This window comes from Myodes glareolus, chromosome 24, assembly GCF_982192425.1.
Source record: "Myodes glareolus chromosome 24, mMyoGla1.1, whole genome shotgun sequence".
Classification (NCBI taxonomy): domain Eukaryota; kingdom Metazoa; phylum Chordata; class Mammalia; order Rodentia; family Cricetidae; genus Myodes; species Myodes glareolus.
In genome coordinates, this window is record NC_142049.1 from 19760259 (window position 1) to 19785074 (window position 24816).

The 24816-nt window shown below is 38.1% G+C and overlaps 1 protein-coding gene across 1 annotated transcript in view; it reads right to left on the reverse strand.

The window, feature by feature from the left end:
* Agbl1 (AGBL carboxypeptidase 1) overlaps nt 1-24816 on the reverse strand; it is a 723788-nt gene that overhangs the window by 218624 nt on the left and 480348 nt on the right. The window contains exon 20 of the mRNA XM_087901337.1: nt 10954-11111. Coding sequence (XP_087757463.1) covers nt 10954-11111 — 158 coding nt within the window. The remainder of the gene's footprint in view (nt 1-10953; nt 11112-24816) is intronic.

A 24816-nucleotide genomic window follows, 5' to 3' on the forward strand; every position in this document is an offset into this window, starting at 1 on the left:
ATTGTCCTGACAAATTAGGGAGCCATTCACCATTTCAAGACATCTTTTCGTTCTCACAATTGCCAAAGAGCCCTAGGCCAAGTTCAACTTAAATGTTTCCTTCCACATAGCATTTCTGGGCTAGCGACTACAAAATGAAGCCTAGAATCTCCAAGATGTTAGACACCATAGTCAGACTTTCATAAAAAGAGGGGTCAACAGAATTTCCACATAACTTGGATAATTTGGAAATAATGGAAACAGTGATAATTTGACACCCCTGTATTTAATAGATACTTCATTCTGTGAATGATTTAATAGTACATCCAAGGGAACAATTTTCCCAGATTCCTGGTTTCTTTTTTGACCCACTAGCCTCTCCCTCTCCTCTCTAGTTGAGACCCAGTGTCATCACCCCAATTTTATCTTCTCATGTCACAAAGTAAAACATAAAATACTGTATCCAGTTATCCTATGTTGTCTACACTATAAAAGGAATTTGATGGACTTCTATGCTCTTGGGTACTGAGCATTCATAAGGCTTGATAAATCCTGGAGACTGCACAACCAATAGGTAGAAACTGCTGAAAAAGAAATGGGAAGTAAGTGAAGAAAAGAGGGTAACAACCAAGAGCTAGTGAGCTATAATATGGTAGGAGGCAGATGCTGTATTCAACAATGAAGTAACAGGGCTTTGGGGCAATGACTAACCTCAAGAAAAACAGCAAACTTCAGGAGTCGAATGTTAAGCATAGAGGACATTCAAGAAAATCTGAATCTATGGAATAGTAAATTCCAAAAGATCAACAGATCCAAATGAAAACAGAACTGGTTATATGTCAACCGTGAATAACACAAACACTGCTGATAGAAAAGGGAATAGCAGAGTGCAACAGACATGTGAAGTCACTATTAAAATTAAAATTCACTATCAGTCAAAAGGACAGCCTAGAATGCAGACAACCGAATTTCAGAGGAAAGGTTCTAGACAGATTCTAGATAGGTTTTAGAATTTTATGCATTTCAGAAAAATGGAAAAATAATGAAAAGAGGAAGAAATATAGAAGTTAGAAAGCAGGTACAAAACGCTACAGGGGAATAAAAAATCAAAGACTTGGAAAGGAATCATTGTTATCATTTAATTGATACATGTTCCAAAAATTGAGCTTTCAACATTAAATAAGTGAAAGGGGCCTAAATAATAAAACAAAAATGGAAGGAAAGAAAAAAAGGGGAGAGAAAGAGGGAAGAGATGAGCTGAAAAGAGGGAAAATTAATTTTTGTTACAAAGAAATTAGAACTTTTTACAATGTATATATGCTCAAAGGACAGATAACTATGAAGGACTTAAAGTCTATGTACCATAGAATAAGGCAAGCTAGTCACAAACTTAACATTATTACAGACAGAGGAAATACCTTCCAAATTAAGAGCAACTACTTCCACTTCTCTTTAAAAATAATATTTTAAATATTAACCAAATAATTCTACCTTAAAAACTTAAGAATTGTTAAAAAAAACACAGAAAATCTACTAACATAATTACCCTCCTAATGAGAAGAAACAATCATTTCTCTAGATGCCATTTTTTTGCATAACCACACAACTATGATTTTTTAAGTTAATGAGTTATGAAAGAACAAAATGAATAAAGAAGACACTGGGCATGAACATCACACCAATAGCCGTTCGCCAGTGCCTTGGACAGATGAAACAACTGCTCTGTAAGGAGTCACATCTCCACATTCTGTTTTAGCCAATTCTTTAATGCTTAGCATCATCCTCATCTCTAAGTCATTGTGTTGATGAAATTATAGAATCCTCAACTTTGAATGCTGTTCTAAAATATGTAGGAAAGAGTAAACCCTAGTGGCCAACTTGAGGCTCTAAGGAACAGGGTCAACCAGCTTGTCTAAGACCTGACTCACAAAAGCATAACTTTCCCTTTCCTTCCTCCTTTCTTCATCCTAGACATGCTTTCCCAAGTACGTTGGACTTCACTCTTTCTCTAAAGTTCTCTTCCCTACCCTGTAGCTGCAGGTCTGACATGTGGCTGACCTCCATGTTAATCTAACTCAGAAGAGGACATGGTTTTCCTTTCATCTTGCTCACTTTGGCATTTTTCTTTTAGACCCTACTAAAATTCTCCTTGAACTTAAAAAAATAATTAAGCCTATGAAATGATATAAAGATCACACAATAAGAAAAAGAAAGACTGGGTTTGGTGTCGAACATCTATAATTCCAGTGCTGGAGAAAGATCTGGCACTCAAGGCCAGTCACACAGTGCATTCAAAGTCAGCCTGGACAAGGCTCTGTCTCAAAACTGAGAGGCAAAACATGTGCCAGCAAGTTGGCTCACAGTAGGTAAAAGCACTGGTCACTCAAGCTTTATAGCTTCAGTTTGATCCCTGAAACCTGAAAAATGCCATTTACACAGTAGTTTGGATCTGTAAGTCCACTGCCCCCACCCCTGAGCTGCTACATCAAGATAGGAGTCAGAGACAAGGGAAATACCCATGAACTCATGGATGAGCTAGAATGGAATACATAGCATAGAAGAATCAGGAGAGTTCTTGCCTCAACAGCTTGAAGGAAAAAAAATGACTCCCCCAAATTTTCCTCTGACTTCCACGTATGAATTCCCCCCTCACACTCAACAAACACATACATCATACATACACTAAAAAGTGACTTTTATAAATAAAAGAAAACCTCTTTGATTTCTTTTAAAAGACAAAGAATAAAGAGCAATAAAAAAGTACAGAAAATTGTCAAAATTTATAAATGGTATTGTCTTTCAGAAAAAAATATTTCATAAAAGAATTTTAAGTATAATTATTGAGTCCAGTGAAGTTACAAATAAATCCAAACTAAAGCAGAATTTTCCTATATACCTAAAAGAATATCTTGGAAAATGACAGCTGTCTGGGTGATAATAAATTGTCAACAATGAAAGGTAAAAGCTTATAATGCTTTATTAAAGAATCCCATGAAGAGTGATCAGAAAGACCACCACATATTTGGAGGACACCATCAATGACTCAGACGAATAAACACAGGTACCAGGTTTGACAATGACATCAGTATTCAACAGATCAAGCACCTCTACTATTTTAATGGAATTCAAGCTAATACCCCAGGGAGTCAAACTCTGCAGTTAAGAACTCAGCAGAGAATTCATCAATGAAGATAGGTAGAGGGACACATGGAGCCCTTTCTTAAGAAAACACTAATGAGCAGTATTTTCAACATCAGATGTGTACACTGTAATGCTACAAGCCTGAAATCTAATACAAGCTATGAACACAAAAATATACTGCGTGCGTACATGCGAGCACATTATATCAAAATGATATCACTAATCAGGAATGGAAATATAGGCTATGCATATATTTCTTTATAGAGCATTGAACCTATGGTCTTGTGCATTCCAGGCCTGCACTTGACTAGTTAGGTACATCCACAGTCCTCCTATTCACATATTAGCTTGAGACAGTGCCTCATAAAGTTGCTCAGGCCGGCTGCTAGCTTTCTTTATAATTCATGTAGGTTTGAACTCTCGATTATCCTCTCTCAACCTCCCAAATAATTGCTGGGATTACATGTCAGCACCACCAAGCCTGAAAGAGGAAAGTTATACAGAGATTGAAAATGCGAAAGAAATTATATGATCTTTTAATGTGTTCATTGTGAATGTTGACAGCGGCAGGAGTGGGGGCTTTCTATGTTTTCCAAATTATATATTTTCATTTATAGAATAAAAACTACATTGCTAAAAATGACTCTCAGTGTGTGTGTGTGTGTGTGTGTGTGTGTGTGTGTGTGTGTGTGTGTTTATATGTACCGTGTGTGTTTACGTGTGTATGTAGTGCTGTGGAAGTACCTTCCGCTCCTTCAGCCAATAGCCGCTGAAATACTAGCCCACTGGGGCGTGGTATATTTCTCTTTAATAAAAACAGCAGCAAGCCTTGGCTCAGCCTCTTGGTTCCAGTGCTTGGTTCCAGCTCCTGCTCCAGCGACTAGGCTCCTTTCCTGATGGTTTGTGGATATGTAAGTTTTACCCCCCAAAATAAATACCCCCTTTAAAAACCTAAAAGGTGTGGGATTGATTCGCCATTAATGTTTACATGTGTATGTAGGAGCCCACACAAGTTAGAAGAGGCTTCAAATCTAATGTGGAATTGGATTACAGGCAGTTGTGAGCCACCACGTAGATTCTGAGAAATGATCCTGGGCCCTCTGCAAGAGCAGTGCTTCTTAGTACTGAGCCATCTCTCTCTCTACAATAAAGCTACAGTTTAATAATATAAATCAAGTGCTTTCTTAATTATTACTTTTTTATCTAGGTTCTCTACAATAAAACTATAGTTTAAAAATATAACTCAAGTGCTTTTTTAAATTATTAATTTTTTTTTAATCTAGGGCTAAGGAGATGACTCAGGTGGAAAAAATCCTTGCCTTGCAAGCAAGAGAACCTGAGATGGGTTTCCAAACTCCACATTAGAAATGTAGGCACCGTAGTTCATGCTTGTAATCCTAACATTGTATGAGATGGGGTCGGGGGTTGATGGAGACAGGAAGATTCTTTGACCCAGCCGACTGACTAGCCTAGCCTGCGTGGTAAGCTCCGGGCAATGAGAGATGAGAGATGCTGTTTCAAAATAATATGATGACATTCCAGAAGAACGACAACTGGGATTGTCATTGGGGCTGTACCCAACACAGAAATACCCCCACCTACCCACTCTCCCACAAAGACACAGACACTCTAAGGAAAGCAGTATGTTTTTTTCTACAGTCTGTGTAAGACCTTGGATTTTAGTGTTGTTCCGTCGAACTAAGAAACAGCTAAGCAAATTTGCTCTGGGTAAGTGCTAAGCGGAGTTGGCGCCAAGAGGCCATTTGTGATTTGGAGACCCTGCGAGTTATCGGGCGACTGCCGAGGCGCATGAAGAGCATTCCTGTTATTAATGGAGGGACACGTGGAGATAAAGACGCTCAGCTGAGAAGATCAAGAGGCCGTGGAGGGACACAAATCCAGATGAACAGCAGCTGACTCGGCAAAACTGTTAAATGACTTTGCAAAAGACCTGGCACAAGGGATGAACCGCCATTCCAGAGGGGAGGGGAGGCATCTTCCCCATAATGCATAGGGTTATTTCCAGGGAGAAGACTGGGAGGGAGGAGACAGGAAGAGAGAAGGAAGGAAGATCAAAAGATGTTCTAAGGAGTAGACTTTTTTTTTTTTAATGAGCCACCAGGAGGAAGGGGACATAAAAGAAAACAGAAAGCAAAGAGCAGGTGCATTTTATTTCACTGTTTCCACCGCTCCTCTACTCCTGAAAAAATAGCAAGTTGGTTCTGTGCATCTGATGGCACTCTAATTGTTGTTTTGGTAAATGAAGCATGAAACCTATCGTCAAAAAACATGGTGTCCGTGTGTACAAGCACACATTCCCTTCCCGGCAGGTCAGTCTCCAGGGGTTAATGTATCTGAGAAAGCTGGAGGCTCAAATACCGTATGCTTACATTTCCTTAAGGCAAACACCTGGAAAAGAGCATGCTTTTCTTTTGTTCACTTAGAATAGGACAACAAAATCTTTCCAAAGGGTAGTGGAAACACTATTTTACCCAAAAAAGAGACAGGGTGTGGAAAGTTTGGACGCAGGCCTCTTTAAAACATACTAGAAGAGGTTACGGATATGGCATAGTGGCAAAGAGCATTTGCTATGCCAGCATTTGACTTGAGTTCAAATCCCCAGTGCCCATGTAAAAAGATAGCTGTGGCCTAAAATGCCAAAATAATGGGGACAGACGAAAGAATCCCTGGAACATTATGATTGCCAGACAAGTGGATTCAGAGACCCTGTCTCAAAGGAATAAGGGACATCAATAAGGACATGCATGGCCTCTGCATGTATGTATCCAGTATGCATACCTACATATAAGTGCACATACAGCACACATACATATGCAAGATGTTTTAAAATGTGTTATAAATTTAAAAAAAAAAACAAGCGGAGAGCTGTTGACAAGCATTAATTATATGTTTGGTATTTTCATAAAATCCTGGTGAAAGTTGAATTCCTAGGATTTGATCTGTTGACACTCATATTTCTTCTTTCTTTCTTTTTTTTTGTATTTTTTTCAAACCAAATCTAAGCACTGAGAAATTGAAGTGGACATAAAAACTCACCCCTATTCAAGAGAAGTTATTTGCAATTGATAACTGATACCTGCTGGGAAAGGGAAAATCAATGTCTCCAATGGGGTGTTACCTGATATTTCAACTACAGTCTGGGGTAGGACCCATGCCCAGTAGTAGCTGGTCAACAGAAAATGAACTCCATGTTTGTGTATGTGTATCTGTTGTTTTTGTTTTCGTGATTTTTTTCAAATATTTTATGAAATATGATTATGATTTTTCTTGATTTAACTCTATTCACCAGATAGAAACTAACCAAGTATAACCCAGACAACCTATCACTGACTTCACACCAGCAGATTTATTTTATGAGTTTACCTTTGGTCATCCTTTAGTGAGCAGAGATTTGTTCCCTGGGATATTTTGGAGTTAAGAAGCTTTCAGGTGGATTTCTCTCAAGTCATATAGTCATCATGTCCTTTGAGCAGGGACCAAAGTCTGTTTTGATCAACGACTTCATAATATAACAGATATTTTGATTAAAAATAAAACTGGATGGAACAATTCCTCTATTGTTATCTACCAAACACATCTATCAAATTGAATTGAAATATATTCTAAACAAGCATGTTAATCAAATCCTTTGTTCAACCATCCTGCCCTTAAGTTGCTGAGTGAGTCACTCTCGGAAGAGGCTAAGGTTTCTTTGTTTCTATTTTACTGATTTCAACCCTCAACTTGATTATTTCCTGGTGTTTGCCTCCATGGGTGAATTTGCATCTTTTTGGGCTACAGCATTCAGGTGTTCTGTTAATTCGCTAGTGTGGGATTCCTCAAACACTTTTATGTAGGCACTTAGTGCTGTGAACTTTCATGTTAGTACTGCTTTCATAGTGTCCCATAAGTTTGGGTATTTATACCTTCGTTTTCATTTAATTGTAGGAAGCCTTTACTTCTTCACTTATAGTCTTTCTTTGTTTCTTCCTTGACTCAGGTGATTCATTTGAGCATTATTCAGTTTCCATGAGTTTGTTAATTTTTCTGGAATTGGTGGTGTTGTTGAATTCTAAGTTTCAGCCATGGTGATCCGATAAGATACAGGGGTTTATTCTAATTTTATTTTTTTAATCTGTTGAGATTTGCTATCTTCACAGACCTCAAAAGAGCAATGCTCAACTTCATATGGAAAAACAAAAAGCTACCAGAAGAGTTCATCAATCTTGTGCAATAGAGGAACTTCCAGAGGCATCACCATCCCTGACTTCAAATTCTATTATAGAACGTTAGTAATAAAAACAGTGTGGTAGGCAGAGGCAGGCGAATCTCTGTGAGTTCGAGGCCAGCCTGGTCTACAAGAGTTAGTTCCAGGACAGGCACCAAAAACTACAGAGAAACCCTGTCTCAAAAAATCAAAAAAAAAAAAAAACACAGTGTGGTATTGGCATAAAAACAGATACGTGGACCAATGGAGTCAAATCAAAGACCCTGATATTAATCCACACACCTATGAACACTTGATTCTTGACAATAAAGACAAAATGATACAATGAAAAAAGGAAAACAGCTTTAACAAGTGGTGCTGGCACAACTGGATGTCAACATATAAAGATTGCATAGATCCATGTCTATAGTTGTACATAAAGCTCAAGTCCAAGTAGATCTCTACGGCTGTGCATAAAACTCAAGTCCAAGTGGATCAAGGACCTCAACATAAATCCAATTACATTGAACCTGAATGAAGAGAAGTGGGAAGTAGCTGTGAACGCATTGGCACAGGAGACCACTTACTAACTGTAACACCAGTAGTACAGACATTGAGAGCAACAATCAATAAATGGGACTTTCTGAAACTGAAAAGCTTCTAAGGAAAAGAACATGGTAAATAAAACAAAACAACAGCCTACAGAATGGGAAAAGATCTTCACCAACCCCACATCTGACAGAGGGATGATCTCTAAAATATATAAAGAACTCAAGAAACTAGATATCAAAATACAAAATTATTCACTTAAAAATGGGGCACTGAACTAAATAGAGTGTTCTTAGGAGAAGAATCTCAAATGCCCAAAAGACATTTAAGGAATTGTTCAATATCCATAATCATCAAGAAAATGCAAATCAAAACAACTCTGAGATGCTAGCTTATACCTGTCAGAATGGCAAAGATCAAAAACATTGATGACAGCTTATGCTGGAGAGGATGTGGAGTCTGGGGAATACTCCTCTACTTCTGGTGGGAGTGTAAAGTTGTACAGTCACACTGGAAATAAGTATGGCAGTTTCTCAGACAATTGGTAATTTATCTACCTCAAGATTCAGCAATACCACTCTAAGGCATATATCCAAAAGATTCTTAATCATACCACAAGGACATTTGCTCACCTATGTTTATAGCATTATTATTCATAATAGCAAATACCTGAAAACAACCTAGATGTCCCTCAACTGAAGAATGGATAAAGAAAATGTGGTACATTTACACAACGGGGCATTACTCAGCTGTAAAAAACAATGCCATCATGAAATTGGCATGCAAATGGAAGGAACTTAAAAAAAAAACATCCTGAGTGAGGTAATCCAGACTCAGAAAGACAAACATGGTATGTACTTCACTCATAAGTGGATATTAGATATAAAGCAAAAGTTAACCAGACCACAATCCACAGCTCCAAAGAAGCTAGAACTCTCTCCAAGTAATTGATGCAACCAGATGCAGAGGTCCACAACCAAACACCAGGCCGAACTCCAGGAATCCATTCAAAGAGAGGAAGGCATGAATACATGAGCAAGGGAGGTCAAGATCATAAAGGAATAATCTATAGAGACAGCTGAACCAAGCTCATGGAAACGCATGAACTCTAGACTGACAGCTGGGGAAGCTCCATGCGACAAAACAAGGCCCTCTGTATGTGGGAGACAGTGGTGAAACTTGAACTATCTGAGTGTCCCTTAGCAGAAAGACTAGAATCTATTTCTGGTGCATGAACTAGCTTGTTAGAGCCCATTTCCTAAGGTCGGATGCTGGGCTCAGCTTTAATGCAGTTGAGAGGGGTTTAGATTGACCCTAATTTAATGTACTAGACTTGTTGGCTCCCCAGGGAAACCCTCACTTATTGGGAGAAGGGAAAGAGAGGTGGGCTTGGGGGAAATGAGCGGTGAGAGGAGGGGGGAGAGGGAGAAATGTGGTTGGAATTTAAAATAAAGACAAAAAAATAAAGAAAAGAGGAGGCAGAGGTCAAATGGCAAGGTCCAGCTTCAGCATCCTTGGACTGATGACCACTGAAAAATGACAGTCAGTGGTACGGAGAGTGTATGACAGCTACCGTCTCATGACAACCCACATAGCAGCCATTGTATTTGACGCCTGACATTGGGTTCTTTAGACTTGAATTAGAAAAGACATTTCTTTGATAGATGTCTTCTTGTTCTCGTTTACAGGCAACAAATCCTTACTGCATTGGATCAAACAGACGGGCACAATCAATTCAGGGAAAGCAAGCAATGCCAGTTCTGCTCAATCTTCCCTCAACAAGCAGCTGAGGATGAAGGAAAGAGAAAGGGAAGGAAGAAAAGTCATCCCCATTCCCATCCAAGGTTGCTCGACAAAGGGTGAAAAGACAAACAAACACAAGTCGAGGCAGGTGGATACACTTGCTGTCAGAGAGAGAATCAGAAAACTCCGAGACAATGTGAAGCAGGCCAAGCCATTGGGTGCTGAGGCATCCTGAAGAAATTAGGGACAGATGGAAGTGGTTGTGGGGCCTAAACGAAAGCAAATGGTGGTAGTATCTCCAGGGGAATTGGGATCTGGATTTACTTAAGTGTCTGTCATCTGAGATCTGTATTACTCTGTGATGAACAAGTTAATTACTGTGTTTGGGTAATTAAGTCCTAGAGAAATGGAGGCCTTCCAAAGTTGTATTAATGGACACTACTAGATCTTTTTATGCTTGGCTGGTCATTTGATAAGAAGTCACAGTGAAACAGCAATTTTATAGTGACATGCAGAAAACTAATGAAATTTAGCTGGAAATAAGAGGCTTCCCAGTATTAATACTTTTGCCTTTGCTTTTAGAGGCAAAGTGCATGGTTAAATCCTTCTTCATTTACCAGCATATGTTGAATCACCCATCAGTCCCATTGCTCAAAGTGCAGACTCTAATTTAGCCTTTTTGAAACTTCTGGTGCCTCCTGGTCCTCCCTTTTTTGTGTCATTATTTTTCCCTTCCTGTCTCTGAATTTATTCTGGGCAGGATTGAAGTATTTTTCTATAGGAAACTGTATCAAAAAGCTCATTTGGATAATGGATCTCCATTCCTTGACTCACTACTGGTACTCAATTCTCAGACAACCAGCCATTCCCCACCATGTGAGTTAGTTTCTTCTGGCCAATTATGAATCATATTCTGCGCCAGTTTGATACAGTTTAAGAAAGAGACACTAGTCTAGATATTGGGAATAAGACACTTCCCCATTTTTATATTGAACAATAGCTCAAGAACATTATACATATAAGAATGCAATTTGGAAGAAAAAGTTCTATACATGTATAACTCTGTGGCACCACACTTCAGCTACATTATTACTAGTAATAATATATTTATAAATATGCTAAGTTTTATATCTACACATGCATGTGACACCATATCTACCTTTTCAGTATCTGTGAAGCTCCAAGTCTGTCTTTCCTCACAGTACACTTGAACCTACCTTTACTTGGTAGTTCATCCTTATTTTCTCTCTGTCAAGGATCCATTGATCCGCTTCACCAGGATACTGGTACTGAGTATCCCTGAGACATCCCCGATTCCCCTGTAAGCATCTTACCGCTGGAGGTAGTGGTCCAGAACATCCGCATTCAGCAGAGTTGTAGCTCGTGCCAAGAGCTTATGGCTACAGCTTGCAGATTTGAGTTCCAAGATGAAAAGGCCCAAACAGAACATGGCTCCCATCTCTTCCAGTTCCCTGGTACCGAACTGTAGACCCTGTCAGTTAAACAAAGCAATCAGCAGTGACTACTCAGTGGGAATTGAGTAGTGCCATTTTCACATTAGGAAGAGGGACTCTAGACATATGTCCTTCACAGAAATTGAGGATTCCAAGTGTTTGTCAGTCCCTTTCCAAAGTTGGCTTTTCTCAAGTTGTGTTGCATAAACGTTCTGCATTTCCTGCCAGGATGGCAAGCTCGGGAAGGTGATAACGGGCATGGATGGCACAGGACCAGCTTCGCACCCCCTCCCCCAGTTGCAATGAAATCCACAAGGCTTCCGTCTGTATTTTGAAGGAGTGTATTGTGGAAACCAAGATTTATTCCGAAACAGTCTTGTTAAATACATCATTTGCCCCATCATTTATCAAACAATGGTAAAGAAGGAGGATAAATCCTTCACATATTAATACTGAAGATGCAAAATAAACCATGCTTCCCTGAAGTTATCCTCTTACTTGTGCCAAGGTAATGCACAAAAGCAAAGGCAAGCCCAGCACTCTCCGGTGACGTTCAGGAAGTAGAGATGAGCACAGAGACCAGCTGTGCTAAAATGTGGTAAAATGAGCTTATTCTCCATCAGTTGGAGAGTTGGGAGGCAGATGCAGGATTATGAGTTCTAGACTAGCCTGTACTACATAGCCTTTTCACAGATTCTCTCTGAGAGGGAGGGAAAGAAGATGGTAGAGAGTGGGGCAGTTTACAGCAATTGAAAAAAAAACTGTTGCAAGTCTACCTGATATCAGTAAGTGGTCTGAGCATTTCACAGACTCACAGACATGAGGCTGGTATTCCCTTGCCAAGTCCTACAAGGTAATTATTTTCTCTTGTCCACCCACAGAGAGACTGAGACACAAAAACCAAAGAACTGATCTGAGTTACTTACAGCTGGTAAGGAACAGAAACCAGTGAGGGAATCCTGCCTCCAGCATTGCATGTGAAATTCTATTTACGAACACAGACAGAAAGTTACACAGCAAGGTAGCAAGAATGTTTTTCAAAATTCAGATCATAATTGGATTTAAATCAGTTTCACTATTTTCTGATAGTGTTGTGTGGGGTTCTAGAGCTTCAATAGCCTTGATCTCCTCATCTGTGAAATGGAATCATGATCCTCCCCCTAGACATCTATAACATTGCAAATTCTATCACTATTGTACATGATGACAAACGCCAGTGCATCCCTGCAATATAAATATAGATTGGCTCAGATTATTTTTCTGTTTTCCTAAAACTGAGGTTCGACATGATGGAGCTCAGAATTGCCCTGGCACTTACATATTTTATCTACATAAAAATAATCAGTAATTGATTATTTTAATAAAGTACATATGATCACATCATATATTTTACTAGAATATATTAATTGTACAAAATAACTGGTTTCGTTCAATGTATTATAATATAGTACATTATAATTACAACATAAAATTACAAAATGCTAAACAGTTTATTATATGTTTCTAAACAACTAAAAATTGATTTTGAATTTCACCAGCACAAGAAAAATAAATGTTCATTGTGATGGATATGAAAATTACTTTGCTTAATCATTAGACTTTATACACATGTATACACTACTTAATCATTAGAGATTATATGTGCACAACACAGTTCTCCCAAATATGTACAATTATTATGTCAATTAAAATTAAAGTGCAGGATTTTACATCCCAGTAACAGTGCTGTTATGTTCTAGAAGACAGAGATAGGACAGGACCGATGGTTAAGAACTGCTTCCAAACATCCCCAGGGAAACAAAGCAAACCACAACTAACAAAACAAAAACTGGAAATGGGGAAGTCTCGTGCCTCATAGGAGCCTTCTGAGGTAAAAGCATCCCTGGGACTAGAAAGTCTCAAGTTGATTTGAGCTGCTTGAAAATTGGATTTTCTGCTTGTTTTGACACCTGCTTCCTAAAGAAAGGAGACATTACATCAGAGTTGAAGGAAGCAAGATCCTCTGTAAACAGCTGCAATACAAGGGAAAGACAGATGTTGAACAAATCGCATTTATTTCCTTTTCGAGTCCACAGGAAGAAAAAAAAAAAAAAAGATCACGTTTTAAAGAAAGAGAAAAAAACCCAGAGTCCCTTTCTGTGTGCTGAAGTTCTAAGGTCTGACTCTTTGCCCAGGCTTCTGTAGACTCCCTTCTTCCTTGGAGAATGACTTGACTGGTCAGAGAAAAGGACATGAAAATCACATTTACCCAATGACCCGCCCCGTAGCTGTGGCCTAGGAAGAACAAAAAGGAAAAGTCCAGTCTTGTGCACCTAGGAAAGCCCTGTACACATCCTAGCCTCTCGCGAGCCATAGAACCGGAAAAGCACTGTAGAAGCACATCTACTACCATGTACAGGATTGAAGGACCAGGGACCACCCCTGCACACCAGCACACTGTACGGTTGTAGCTGAAGTGATAGCATTTATAATGTGAAAATTGCTTCTGTCCCCAGCGCAGCCCCACTCATTCCAGGCAGCACTTGGCATCATAGAAGCACTAGTTCAGAAAGCTCCAGAAGGAACTCATTTCACTTTATTGACTGAGGAGACCTGAGCGAGTCTCCAGTTTCATTTTGCCCTCTCTTATTGATTTTTCTTTCCTAATTTCTTTTTATTTTCACTCTCACATGATATTAATACTATTTGCGTATATAAATGATCTCTTTTTCACATTCAAGTCCTGGAATAAAACCACGGGGAAAATCCTTGAAGGGGAAAGACAGAGTAACAGCCCTTCGTCACTTGAACACACACCCATCCATGGCACACTGCCCATGCCTAATAAATGAACAAACAAGCAAACGTGGAGAGACTTTTGTAGATTGTCCCTTAGGCACACACTGCACTTGTCACATGGACTTTGATTTCTCTGGGTGGAGAATTCATGAGTGCCTACAAATTATGTGCTCCCATCTTTACAACCCATGAACATTAAGATATTAATATTTTTATCAAGAAAAAACCACTTATTTCAGGAAATGACATGTGACATATCATATTTGACCTCATTGGTTAGGTGATGGCCTCACAGTAGTGAATGTGTAAATAAAGTCATAGTTACATTGGTTTTTAAAAGTAAGAGCCAATAAATAGAAAACCAACCTTTCTTCCTAACAGTTATTAGCTGCACCAGAGACAATAGTAAAGTCTGACTCCATTGCCTTAAGCAAATAAGATTTTGCTGCGCATAGTACATGAATGTGGGGTGTGGTAGAAGATTCATGGCATTATTTCAACATCTTAAGATCACGGGTATGTCATCTGTCTTTCTTCTGATTTTCTTACTATTGAAAAATGGCTGCTCTAGTTCCATCCACCACATCATCCAAGAGAGAAGAAAGAAAAAAAATGGGGAGAAACTACCAAATGTTTTTGCTTTCATTTCACCCATCAGGACGGTACCATAAAGCCACTCGCAGGCTTTTCCCAGGCTGGAACAGAAACTTTGAGCTTGTTCAACCTCTGTAAAAGAGGGGAATAAGAGCCATGAGGGTTAAGGTGGGGAAGACATTTATGTGTTCTACCTTGACAGTTTTAGTAATAATGATGCTAAAATATATGAGTGCCTATTCATGCTAGCGGTCAATACAACTCACTGCTACAACCATCAAAGGTCTTATATAGTAATCGCTGCTCCACAAACAATGTTGGTTAAATATGAGCGAGACCAAAAGAAAGTGTAAGAAACATAGGTTTAAACAGCACAGCAGCTAGAATAAAACTGAAAAAAAAAATACTAAAATAAACATATCTGAGAAAATGTTAAGTTTCATTATTTTAAGTAGAACAGCCATTGACAGTCAGAAAATTAGTGCAAATATATTTTAGTTTGTAATATTTTTGACCTCCCTTTATGCCAAAGGCTGCTAGAAATCAAAATGTCTGTTGGAATATAAATTGATTCATACCTTTAGGGAAATTACTCAATAACATCTGACATGATAATGTCACTTCAGGGAACTATTCCTAATGAACTGATTGAAAATAAAAGTGGAGCTATATGCATAAAAATGTAAATTATGCCAATGTTATATGTAATAATCAAAATTTGAGGGAAATAAAACCTAAATGTCTAATAAAGAAGGAATGACTAAGGAAACTATAATGGAATAAATCTGATAGGATATAATGGAGCCATTAAAATGATAATTATAACAACCATTTAGCAATATGGAAAATGCTCATGATTTAATGATAAAATAAAGCCAGACACAAATTATGCAATTTGTACTGAAGAGTTAACACTGAAGAGAAGTGGTTATGTTTTGCTAGTTTCCTGGGATCCAAACACTGTCAAACTTTAACGCTATCATTTTCCAGTAAAACATGGATATTTTTGAGAGGGTTTTACAGTTATGTCTCAAATATGTTTGCATACCAAAATTTCAAGAGGATTCTGGTCCATAAAATGATTATGAAAAATGCTGCATTTCATCAATTGATGAAAGGTAAAGTTTCTTCAGATTTTTGGAAGATCTGTCAATCCTAGCCATTCTTATGAAAATTTAGATTTTCATTTCTTTCATTTGGAATTCATTGACACCATAGCGTTATTTTCAATTCTAGAAAAATAACATCCATTAGTCATTGAGGATTGCCTCTCCACTGTTCTCAGACAAGGATTTTTTCAAGTGGCTTAGTTTACATTATTAGTTTTGTTCCACCCTTCATATGAATTAGCACTAACCAAATTTTTCCCTTCTCCCTTTCATTGTGATGAATTCTGGATACATTTTGATAAGAAAATTCCGTTTCAATGATTCTCTCTCTAACCACATTGAATTTTCTTACTAACACTCTGACTGCATTGGACCTTCTTGTCAATACATCCACATTAAAAACTGTTCCTAAAACTTACTTCATGTTGCTTTCCTTTATCATGCACAGTCAACCTGGGCATTTTTTATTAGTTCCATTTTTCTTCTAAATAGTGCTAAGGTAAGATTTATGCCCAGTTGTTTTATTATCTTTGTTATTTTTGGAATCCTAAGTTCTTATCTTTTTGACTTTGAAAAAATCTTTTGTAGGGTTGTTTTAATGCTTTCCTTTCCAGTTAGAAATTATGTATTTCTCCCTTATATACATGATCCATAGAATGTTACTATAGATCATATTTTTTATTTGTATTGAGCTCTACATTTTTCTCTGCTCCTCTTTTAAGCAATGTCCCTTATTTACTCTAGTATGAATTTTGAATTCAAATTTACTTGAAGGAGGGTTCTGACTGGTAAGGACAAATGAAACCTTGGGTCTCCTAGCCCCAAGCTCATTGAATATCCCTACTTTACCCCTTCATAGATTATAGTTATAGTTTTCATGGTTGAATGTTGTTAGCTCATAGTTCTAGCTTTAGGTGATGGTCTAGTTTCAAATCAACCCACAAGACATGAATGGTTTTCAACTTTGCCACAGAGTCCAAGCCAGAAATTGGCATTGGCCTTTGAAGACCTCTAAAAGAGTCTGTTTATAAAAACTGGGCATCATTGATCACCTCTGCAAATATATACATAGGGAAGACAGAATTTTAGTAAGAACTGTTGCAACTAAAATAAAATTATATACTTTCAAGGTGTAAAACAAATATTTTCTATTGAAATAGATTTACTATCAAAGTAATTAGCTAGAAAATTTCCTGTTTATGTTATCAGAAAGAAACAAGGGGATATTGCACTGAGAATAAATAAAAAGAATGGAAAGGGTATAATAAGAAATTAGGAAAGAATTCAGTATGGAGACAAAGATAGAATTACCAAGTTAAAGGCAGATATGGAATGGAAAATGTTAACAGGCTGATGTAAGATATAAAAATCCATTATAGAGAAAACAATGTCATGATTTTATCAAATATTTTCAGAGAAAGAAAGTAAAATCATGACATAAGTATTTAGGACAGATGAAGGAAGAGGGATGTTTTTCTAATTAATTTTTTTTAAAATTTTCATTCTTGAGTACACATGTATACCCTACTCTCCAGCCTCAGGTTCCTGGCTATGTTTATTTCAGATTCAGACAGGCTTTTGACTCTAACAGAAGTCAGTAAGTGGAAAAGAAGAGAAACAAAGAGGAGGCTATTGTCTTTTTTCCCAAATAAGAACTAAGCCTAAGATCAAGTACCCTTGTTAAATATATGGGATACAATTAGCAAGAGGGCATGGCATGAAAAGTATTGGGATAGATAAGAATAATAAAATTAAGTAACACAATGCTAAAGCAAGATGCACAGATTTTCATAGAGATCAAAAATTACCATTTCATTAAAAATATCCATACATGCTGTTGTATGAGTGAGAAATTACCATTACCTGCCCATTCAGATTGGAAACCATCAACACAGCTCCATATGGGGGCCCACAGAAGTGGATCCACTCCACCTTGACTGAAGGTCAGAGAATTTAAGCCTACTCTTGCTCTTTCAAAGTTAATGACAAGAAGTCTGATGTAATGAGTGGCTACAAACAAAATATCCTGACCTAGGATGTGATTATTTGGTGTTCTGGGTATTAAGTGGATATATTCCACCTGGACTAAAAGTCAAAGAGTTTAAGCCTCTTCTTTCTCCTCCAACATTATTGGCAGGCAATCTATGTGGCTACTAACAAAGATATCTTGACCTAGGGTGTGGTTACTTAGTGTTTGGGGTATTAAAATGGTCATCACTTTGTCTGTTCCTTGTATCATGATAAAAAAAAAAGTCTTTTGCTTTCTTTTCCTTTTTTGGGGGGATAAGAGTATTTAAAGATCACAAGGAATAAACACAGGGTTGCCCTCCCAGTACTATCCTATGTCTCTGTGTTTCTTCCATATCTCTGTTCCTCTTACCTAGCAATTCTAATCCACTGACCCCTATCCTGGAACTTACAAACCCATCGAGGCTGGATCCCGACAGATGTCACCCCAATGCGTGGCTACCCAAGCTCCATCCAGGAATATCTTGGTGAAACAGTGAGTCGACAGGAGTTACTGAAATGAGCATTGATGATGCTCAGATACCTGCAACCCTGAGAAGGCCATCTGAGTGAGTGTTGGTGACAATCTATAAAGCTGCATCCCTTAAACTCCCCACCTAACTTATAAGCAATTGTTTTTGAGCATCTTATTGCTTCTCCTCAGCAATCATCACTGCTTATCCAGCCTCTTGTACAGGCCTTGGGAATCTTCTCTCTGAGCTTCTTGATATTATGAGCCTCCCTCTTTCCTCCAGAAGTGATGGTTTCAGTTCAGAGGAAATTACTATAAAGATGGATGCTGAAAACAACTGATCATCATAATACAGAAATAAAATACTAAATTGATTAAAGATGATAGGTGATAGATATTAGAAAGAAAGAAAGAAAGAAAGAAAGAAAGAAAGAAAGGAGATAGATAGATAGATAGATAGATAGATAGATAGATAGATAGATAGATAGATAGATAATAGATAGAATATAGAATCAGGCATATATAAACATTTAGATCCCAAATTAAAAAAATGCTGTTTTTAGAACTATATTATACAAAAATTATGTAATATGACCTAGAGAATACATTCTTAATGGGCTTGTAGTGGCATTTGGAATGCCACTAAAATATATTTTGACACAAGAAAATAAAAGAGAGAGAGAAGAAAGTAGAAACTCAGGACACATGCATTTCATGGATTCATGGTGAAAGCTGCAGCATGTGAGCTTCAAGGGAGCATTGTGCATGATACTGTGAATGATATAGGACCTGGACCCAGAGATCTTCACTACCGGTGCTTTATACCATACTGAGCTTCTGAGACAAAATTTTCTCTCTGTGGGGGATGGGTGCATGGGGGTGTATGAGTGTGTGCAACTTAGCCCATGCACACCAGAAAAGTCTTCATTGTTATCAATGATAAAGCAAATGCTATGTAAAATCAAGAGCTGTAACATTGCCCTTATTAAACCATGGTCTAAAATATATCCTGTTCTCATCAGGGATATTTATCATTATTTGAAAAGTTCCAGAAAATCCAATAAAAAAATGAGCTGTACATATTAGGATGAAAGGAATCCCATTATCATTCTTGGAAGACTGATAATATACTAATGCAAGTCAAAAGAAGCAAATAGAACACAGAATGCATTAGGCACACATAAAGAACTATGTAAGTAGACAAGGTTACAAATTAAATACATGAAAATCAATTATTTTATCAGAAACAATGAAATAAATTACTAAGTATAATAAAAAGCTCATTCATAATAGCATTCTAGCTATGGAATATTTGAGAGTGGACTTAATAACAACCATCTAAGTGTTATATGATGCATTCTTGCACTTCACCAAGAAATATTTAAACAAATGGATAACTATGGTGAATTCTGGGAAAGCAAAGCAGAGCCATTCAACATCAATTCTCCTCGTATTGGTCTACAGAAACATAGGAGATCAAAATGCCAATAGATGGTTTTTCAGTGTGACAAACTAATTCTACTTCAGAAGAACACATGGCAAAAACACTCATCCCAGAATTACTTTGATAAACAGCCTAAAAAATAATGAGTTTTCATTCAGATAGGAAAATCCTGTTATACACTTTAAAACAGGCATGCTTCATTTTATCATATTGCCCACGACTGCACTCTGTCAACAATGTGCTTGTTTGTTTGTGTACAAATTAAAGGGTGGCAACAACTGTGTATTCACAAGCCTACTTGTATCATTTATTGAACAGGTCGGATAATGGTTAGATCCCTTAACAACAAAACATTTTAATTAAGGTATGTACATTCATTGGACACTGTATTTTTTGTGTGAGTCACTATCCCTCATTGATTGCAATGATGGCCTTATTGCAATGGTTTTAACCCAGAGGTATGCTCATCATTGGACATGATGGGATTGGTGTAAATCACGCATGGAGAGCAAGGGGATGAATACACAAAGCAGGAAAGAACTTGCACAATAAAAAGACCTACATTGTCAGGGTAAGTTCTCTTATAATGCAAAACCAGAATAATACTTGAAGGAAATATTTAGCTCAAAGATAAAAATCCTCCCACTTTGATTGTGGAGTTGAAGGCTTGAAATTTGAAAGCTTTAAAAACTAAAAACTAGTGTTTTATCATTACACCTAGCTGATAGAGAGCTGAAAACCAGGAACCATTTGATCCTATCACCAATGGAAATAAACATCACTGCATCCATAAAGGACTGGCTTCAGAATTCCAAGCCTAGAAAGTAATTTTAAGGAAACAATCGGTTTCCTGTATTTCAATACTACTTCATGACTGTCTCTGTGATGTTATCTGTTTAGAATACATTCTGTGATATGAATACACTCATGATTATTTAGCCAATAATGTAACCAGTATTCATTTGAGGTTTTCTCTGTGGTTCACCTTTTGATTATTTCCCAATTTTATTTAAGATATTATTTTAAGTTTTCAAATAGTCAGACTGATACCTAGCTCCCCCCGCCACTTCATTTCCCTAGTTACTCCTAACATATTCCCTTTCCAGCTTCATAACCTTTCTTTTGTTGTTGTTTTGTTTTAATAAGATTCATTGAGCCTAGTCAATAGAGTTTATATGTGCACAGGTATGGATAAATCACTGGGGGCACGAGTAACCTACCAGTGACCACCTCTCCAAAGAAGACTGATTTCCTACCCCATTAACCACGAACTACCATCATCAGCTCCTCAGCTAGGATAGAGCCTCAAGTGCTTCTTCCACATCCATGGTAGAATTATAACTGACCGTGTAGAGGTCTTTGCAAATAAATGACTTCCACCCAGGTGTTATGGGCTCATGTGTAGAGCAGACATATCAGGTCAAGAAGACATTATTTCACAAAATGAAAGTGGTCTCTGGGTTCTCAGGCACTGGATAGCTTCACATGGTGGTGAGCGGGCATAACCCAAACATACATTCTTAGACATTTTCTTTATTGTTTTCAAACCATGCAAAAATTGATCCTTACCACCCAAACTTCCTCAAATAAAGCATCTAGTTCAAAAACAGTAGTGTAACTGAATTAATATTTTATATAATGGGAAATTTCAAGTTTATGGTTGAAATTACATCTTAAATTATTTTCAAAATTGTTGAGATTCAATTGTTTGAATTTAAACAATCAATCAGAACAAAAAGAAACTGAGCAAATGTACTAAGGAACCTGTAGGGTTTTATTAGAGTATATTCATTTTACACAGTATGGAGCTTCATAAAGACATTTTCATACCGGGGTAGAAAGTGTAATCATAATCCTTCCCATACACTCCTCCTATTCCTCAGATCCCTCTCATAGTCCCCGTCAACCCCTACATAGTTTCACTATGACTTTCACTGTCATGTCCTATATACATTCAATAACTTTATACAAAATCCAAGATCAACAAGTGAAAGACAACTTAGTTTTATCTTGCTGAGACTGACTTAATTAGGTTAATATGCTAATCCAATGGTGGAGTCATTTCCCTGAAAAACTACATAATTTTGTTCTTTTTATGCATAAATAAAATGTAGTTACACACACACACATATCACAAAGTTGGCTCCATAACTTAGCTTGGTTACCTTTGAGTAAATACCTAGAAGTGTAGACTTGGACATGTGAAGGATCTATTTCTAATTTTTAATGAAATCTTCATATTTTTTTCCATAATTGATGGAGTAAGTTACATTCTTACCAACAGTGTATAAAAGTCCCCTTTTGCCTGTCTCCTCACCAACATTTGTTATGTTCTGAATTCCTGTCATTCTGACTGGTGTGAGATGGAAACCCCAGGGTCAGTCCAGTTCATACTTCTCTGATATATCCAGTTTCTTGAGTAAATACTTCCTGGTAGCATTTAGAATCCCATTCTAGGCTTTCACTACTTTCCTTATGGTGTGAGAATCTTACAACTCAGGTCTAGATACAGCTATGAAACTACCTGTTTCTTTGGTATTGTTCCTAGAAACATTTTCAAAACTTTTATAAAGCGCAAGTGTGGGATGAGATAAGGTGACTTTTGAGTCTTTTGTAAGATTTACTTTATTATTTCAGTTATGTGTAAACAGAGACTACTTGTATGTTTCCTGGCCACCCAGACCCAAATAATCACACAGAAACTTTATTAATTGCAATACTGTTTGGCCAATGCCTCAGACATATCTCTAGCTAGCTCTTACATCTTAAATCAACCAATTTCTATCAATCTATGTATCACCACAAGGCTGTGCCCTACCCGTAGACATCTTTCTCCTTTAACAACTACATGGCATCTCTTTAAGTCCACCTACTCTCTCTATATATCTCTTCCAGCCTGGCTATATTCTGCCTTGCTATAGTCCAAAGCAGCTTTCTTATTAACCAATGGTAATAAAACATACTTATAGCATACCGAGAGGCATCCCACATCAATTTCGTAAATTTGTTTCTGTGTATGAGTTTGTACATGTAAGCTGAGATGCCCTAAGAGGCTAAAGATGTTGGATCTCTCTGGAGTTTGGAGTTATATGTGGTTGTGCACTGCCCAACGTGGATATTAGTTTCTGAACATGGATCATCTGCAAATGAAGTAGTGCTCTTAACTGCTCCGCCACCTCTGAAGAGAAGGCTGTGAACTGGAATTTAGTTTGTGCATCCCCTACTTTGTCATACACCCAGCAGAGAAGTTATAACTGAGCCAATCCAGCTATGCAGAGCTGGGAACTCTAATAGGTAGCCGCGAAAAAAAGAGAGAGGCTGGTGGATAGGCTCCGTGGCATCCTCGCGTATCGACTCTATCAGATGGGCTCTAATGCTTTCATGCTGGGGACAGAATCAATCATGGAGCGTGTTGGTGTCTTTGCCAGACTCTATCAAATGAGTTCTTCTATACAAAGCCCCCCCACCCGGTGCCCATCCTTTCAGCCCAAGCTTCCTCTTCCATTACTGACAACTGTTTCCTTAGTAACTGAAAAAAAAAAACCATATATTCACTGGACCATCAGGACACAAGGTGTGAGCTGGATTTCAAATATGTCCTTCATTTCTATATTGGACTTACTGAGTCTTTTGTTTGTGAAATTATATTTTGTGAAGCAAAGCTCTCTGTGAGTGCCTTTCATGTCTTTATGAACCACACAGCCAATGGTAATTGTGAAGCAGACACTGTGTCTTTAAATAGCCTAGAAGTTAAGCAAGCTTATTTCTCTGATCCACAGACATATAAACTGGCAGTGCTGCGTGCGAAGTTACATAGCTAGGAATGAACACAATGACGAAACAAGTCCTTGCTCCCTGCCAATGCAACCCACGACAAAAGTCAAGCTTCATATACCTGTCTCTCTAAAGCTTCTGAAGACCTGGTGGTCATTCTTTATTTCAGACTATGTGGAAAGCCTTAGTCTTTCTGGGAACCTCCACGAATGCTGCTCTCAGTATGACACAGAAACACGCCCAGGCCAGCTGTGGGTAGTGACAGGTGTCAATCCTTCTTCACGCGTGTCACTCACAATCCTACACTCATCTTCCACAACCTGCCCACATCTCTTTTACACAAGAGTGATTTCTCTAGCTCTGGGACCATGTGGGTTCTGTCAGATCTACCTGGAAACTTTCCTTCTACGTCATCAGATTAGAAGAGAAGAGAGAGAAGTTGCTTTCCCCATGCTTCCCATAGGTGACAGCCATCAGTATCTGAAAGAACAATGATCAGCGAGAGCCCCGCTGATCCTAGTGGTAAAGCAGGGTTCTGCCCCTGCAAGTGGACCTCTTTAGTATCTGCACAGCACAACCTGAGTCTGAAGCCGCAGCTTCCAAATTCCAGTATGCACGTTGTCTACCAGGAAAGGGGTCCATCATACAGGCCTTTGCCAGTCACGCTGACCAGCTGGCAGCTTTTTATGGGGAAGAACATTAAAATCGGGTTCAATCATCTTCAAAATCTGATTGGCATATTAATGCCTGCCTATGAAATGTTCATAAATGTGTGTCTTTGATGAAATAAAAAGTCTGAGCCAAAAGGGAAACCAATCTTGCAGACAAGCACATGGCTTAAGCCCAGCTTATTTTAACAACAAAGGGAACATTGTGGTGGCATTTGTTTGTGCTGTCTACTGGCTTCTTAGAGAACCATGGCATTCCATGGGTCAACAGCTCATGGCCAATGGGTCAATGACTATTGCAGAGTACTACTCCTGAGTATATAGTTCCCAGGAAGGTGCTCATGTTGAATAGTGTAGTTTGTTGGTAATAAGCTCTCAGGTAATCGGAATCCCAACTCTGCCACTTCCTTGTGTAAACAACTACATTCACATTCACACTGCCTTTAAGTTTAGGACCCTCAATCTTAAAATGGGAGCATGTTTCTTACCACTGAAGTGTTTCTGTGTCAATGAGCTGTAAAGAACACATACCCTGCCCAAAAGTATAGAATACGCACTCTGTCTAGGTGTCAAATGGACCATGCTGGTTAGCCAATGGACTCTAGGGATCTGCTTAATGCTGACTCCTCCTGATTTCCCAGTGATAAGGTTTGGTTGTTCTGTTTTGAGTTTAATGTTGATTCCAGGGGTCCACATTTGGGTCCTCATGCTTTTACCCCAAGCACTTTTCAAGCAGAACCATCTCCTAAGTCATGTTTCTGGGGTTTTCAGCACTTAGCATCGTAGAATTTTCACAAATAACTATACATTTCTATGCATATAAGCATATAAATGAGTGCCACTAGTAGCTACTTGGTTTCCTTCTATGGAAATTATTTGCTTTTTTCTGGCCAATAT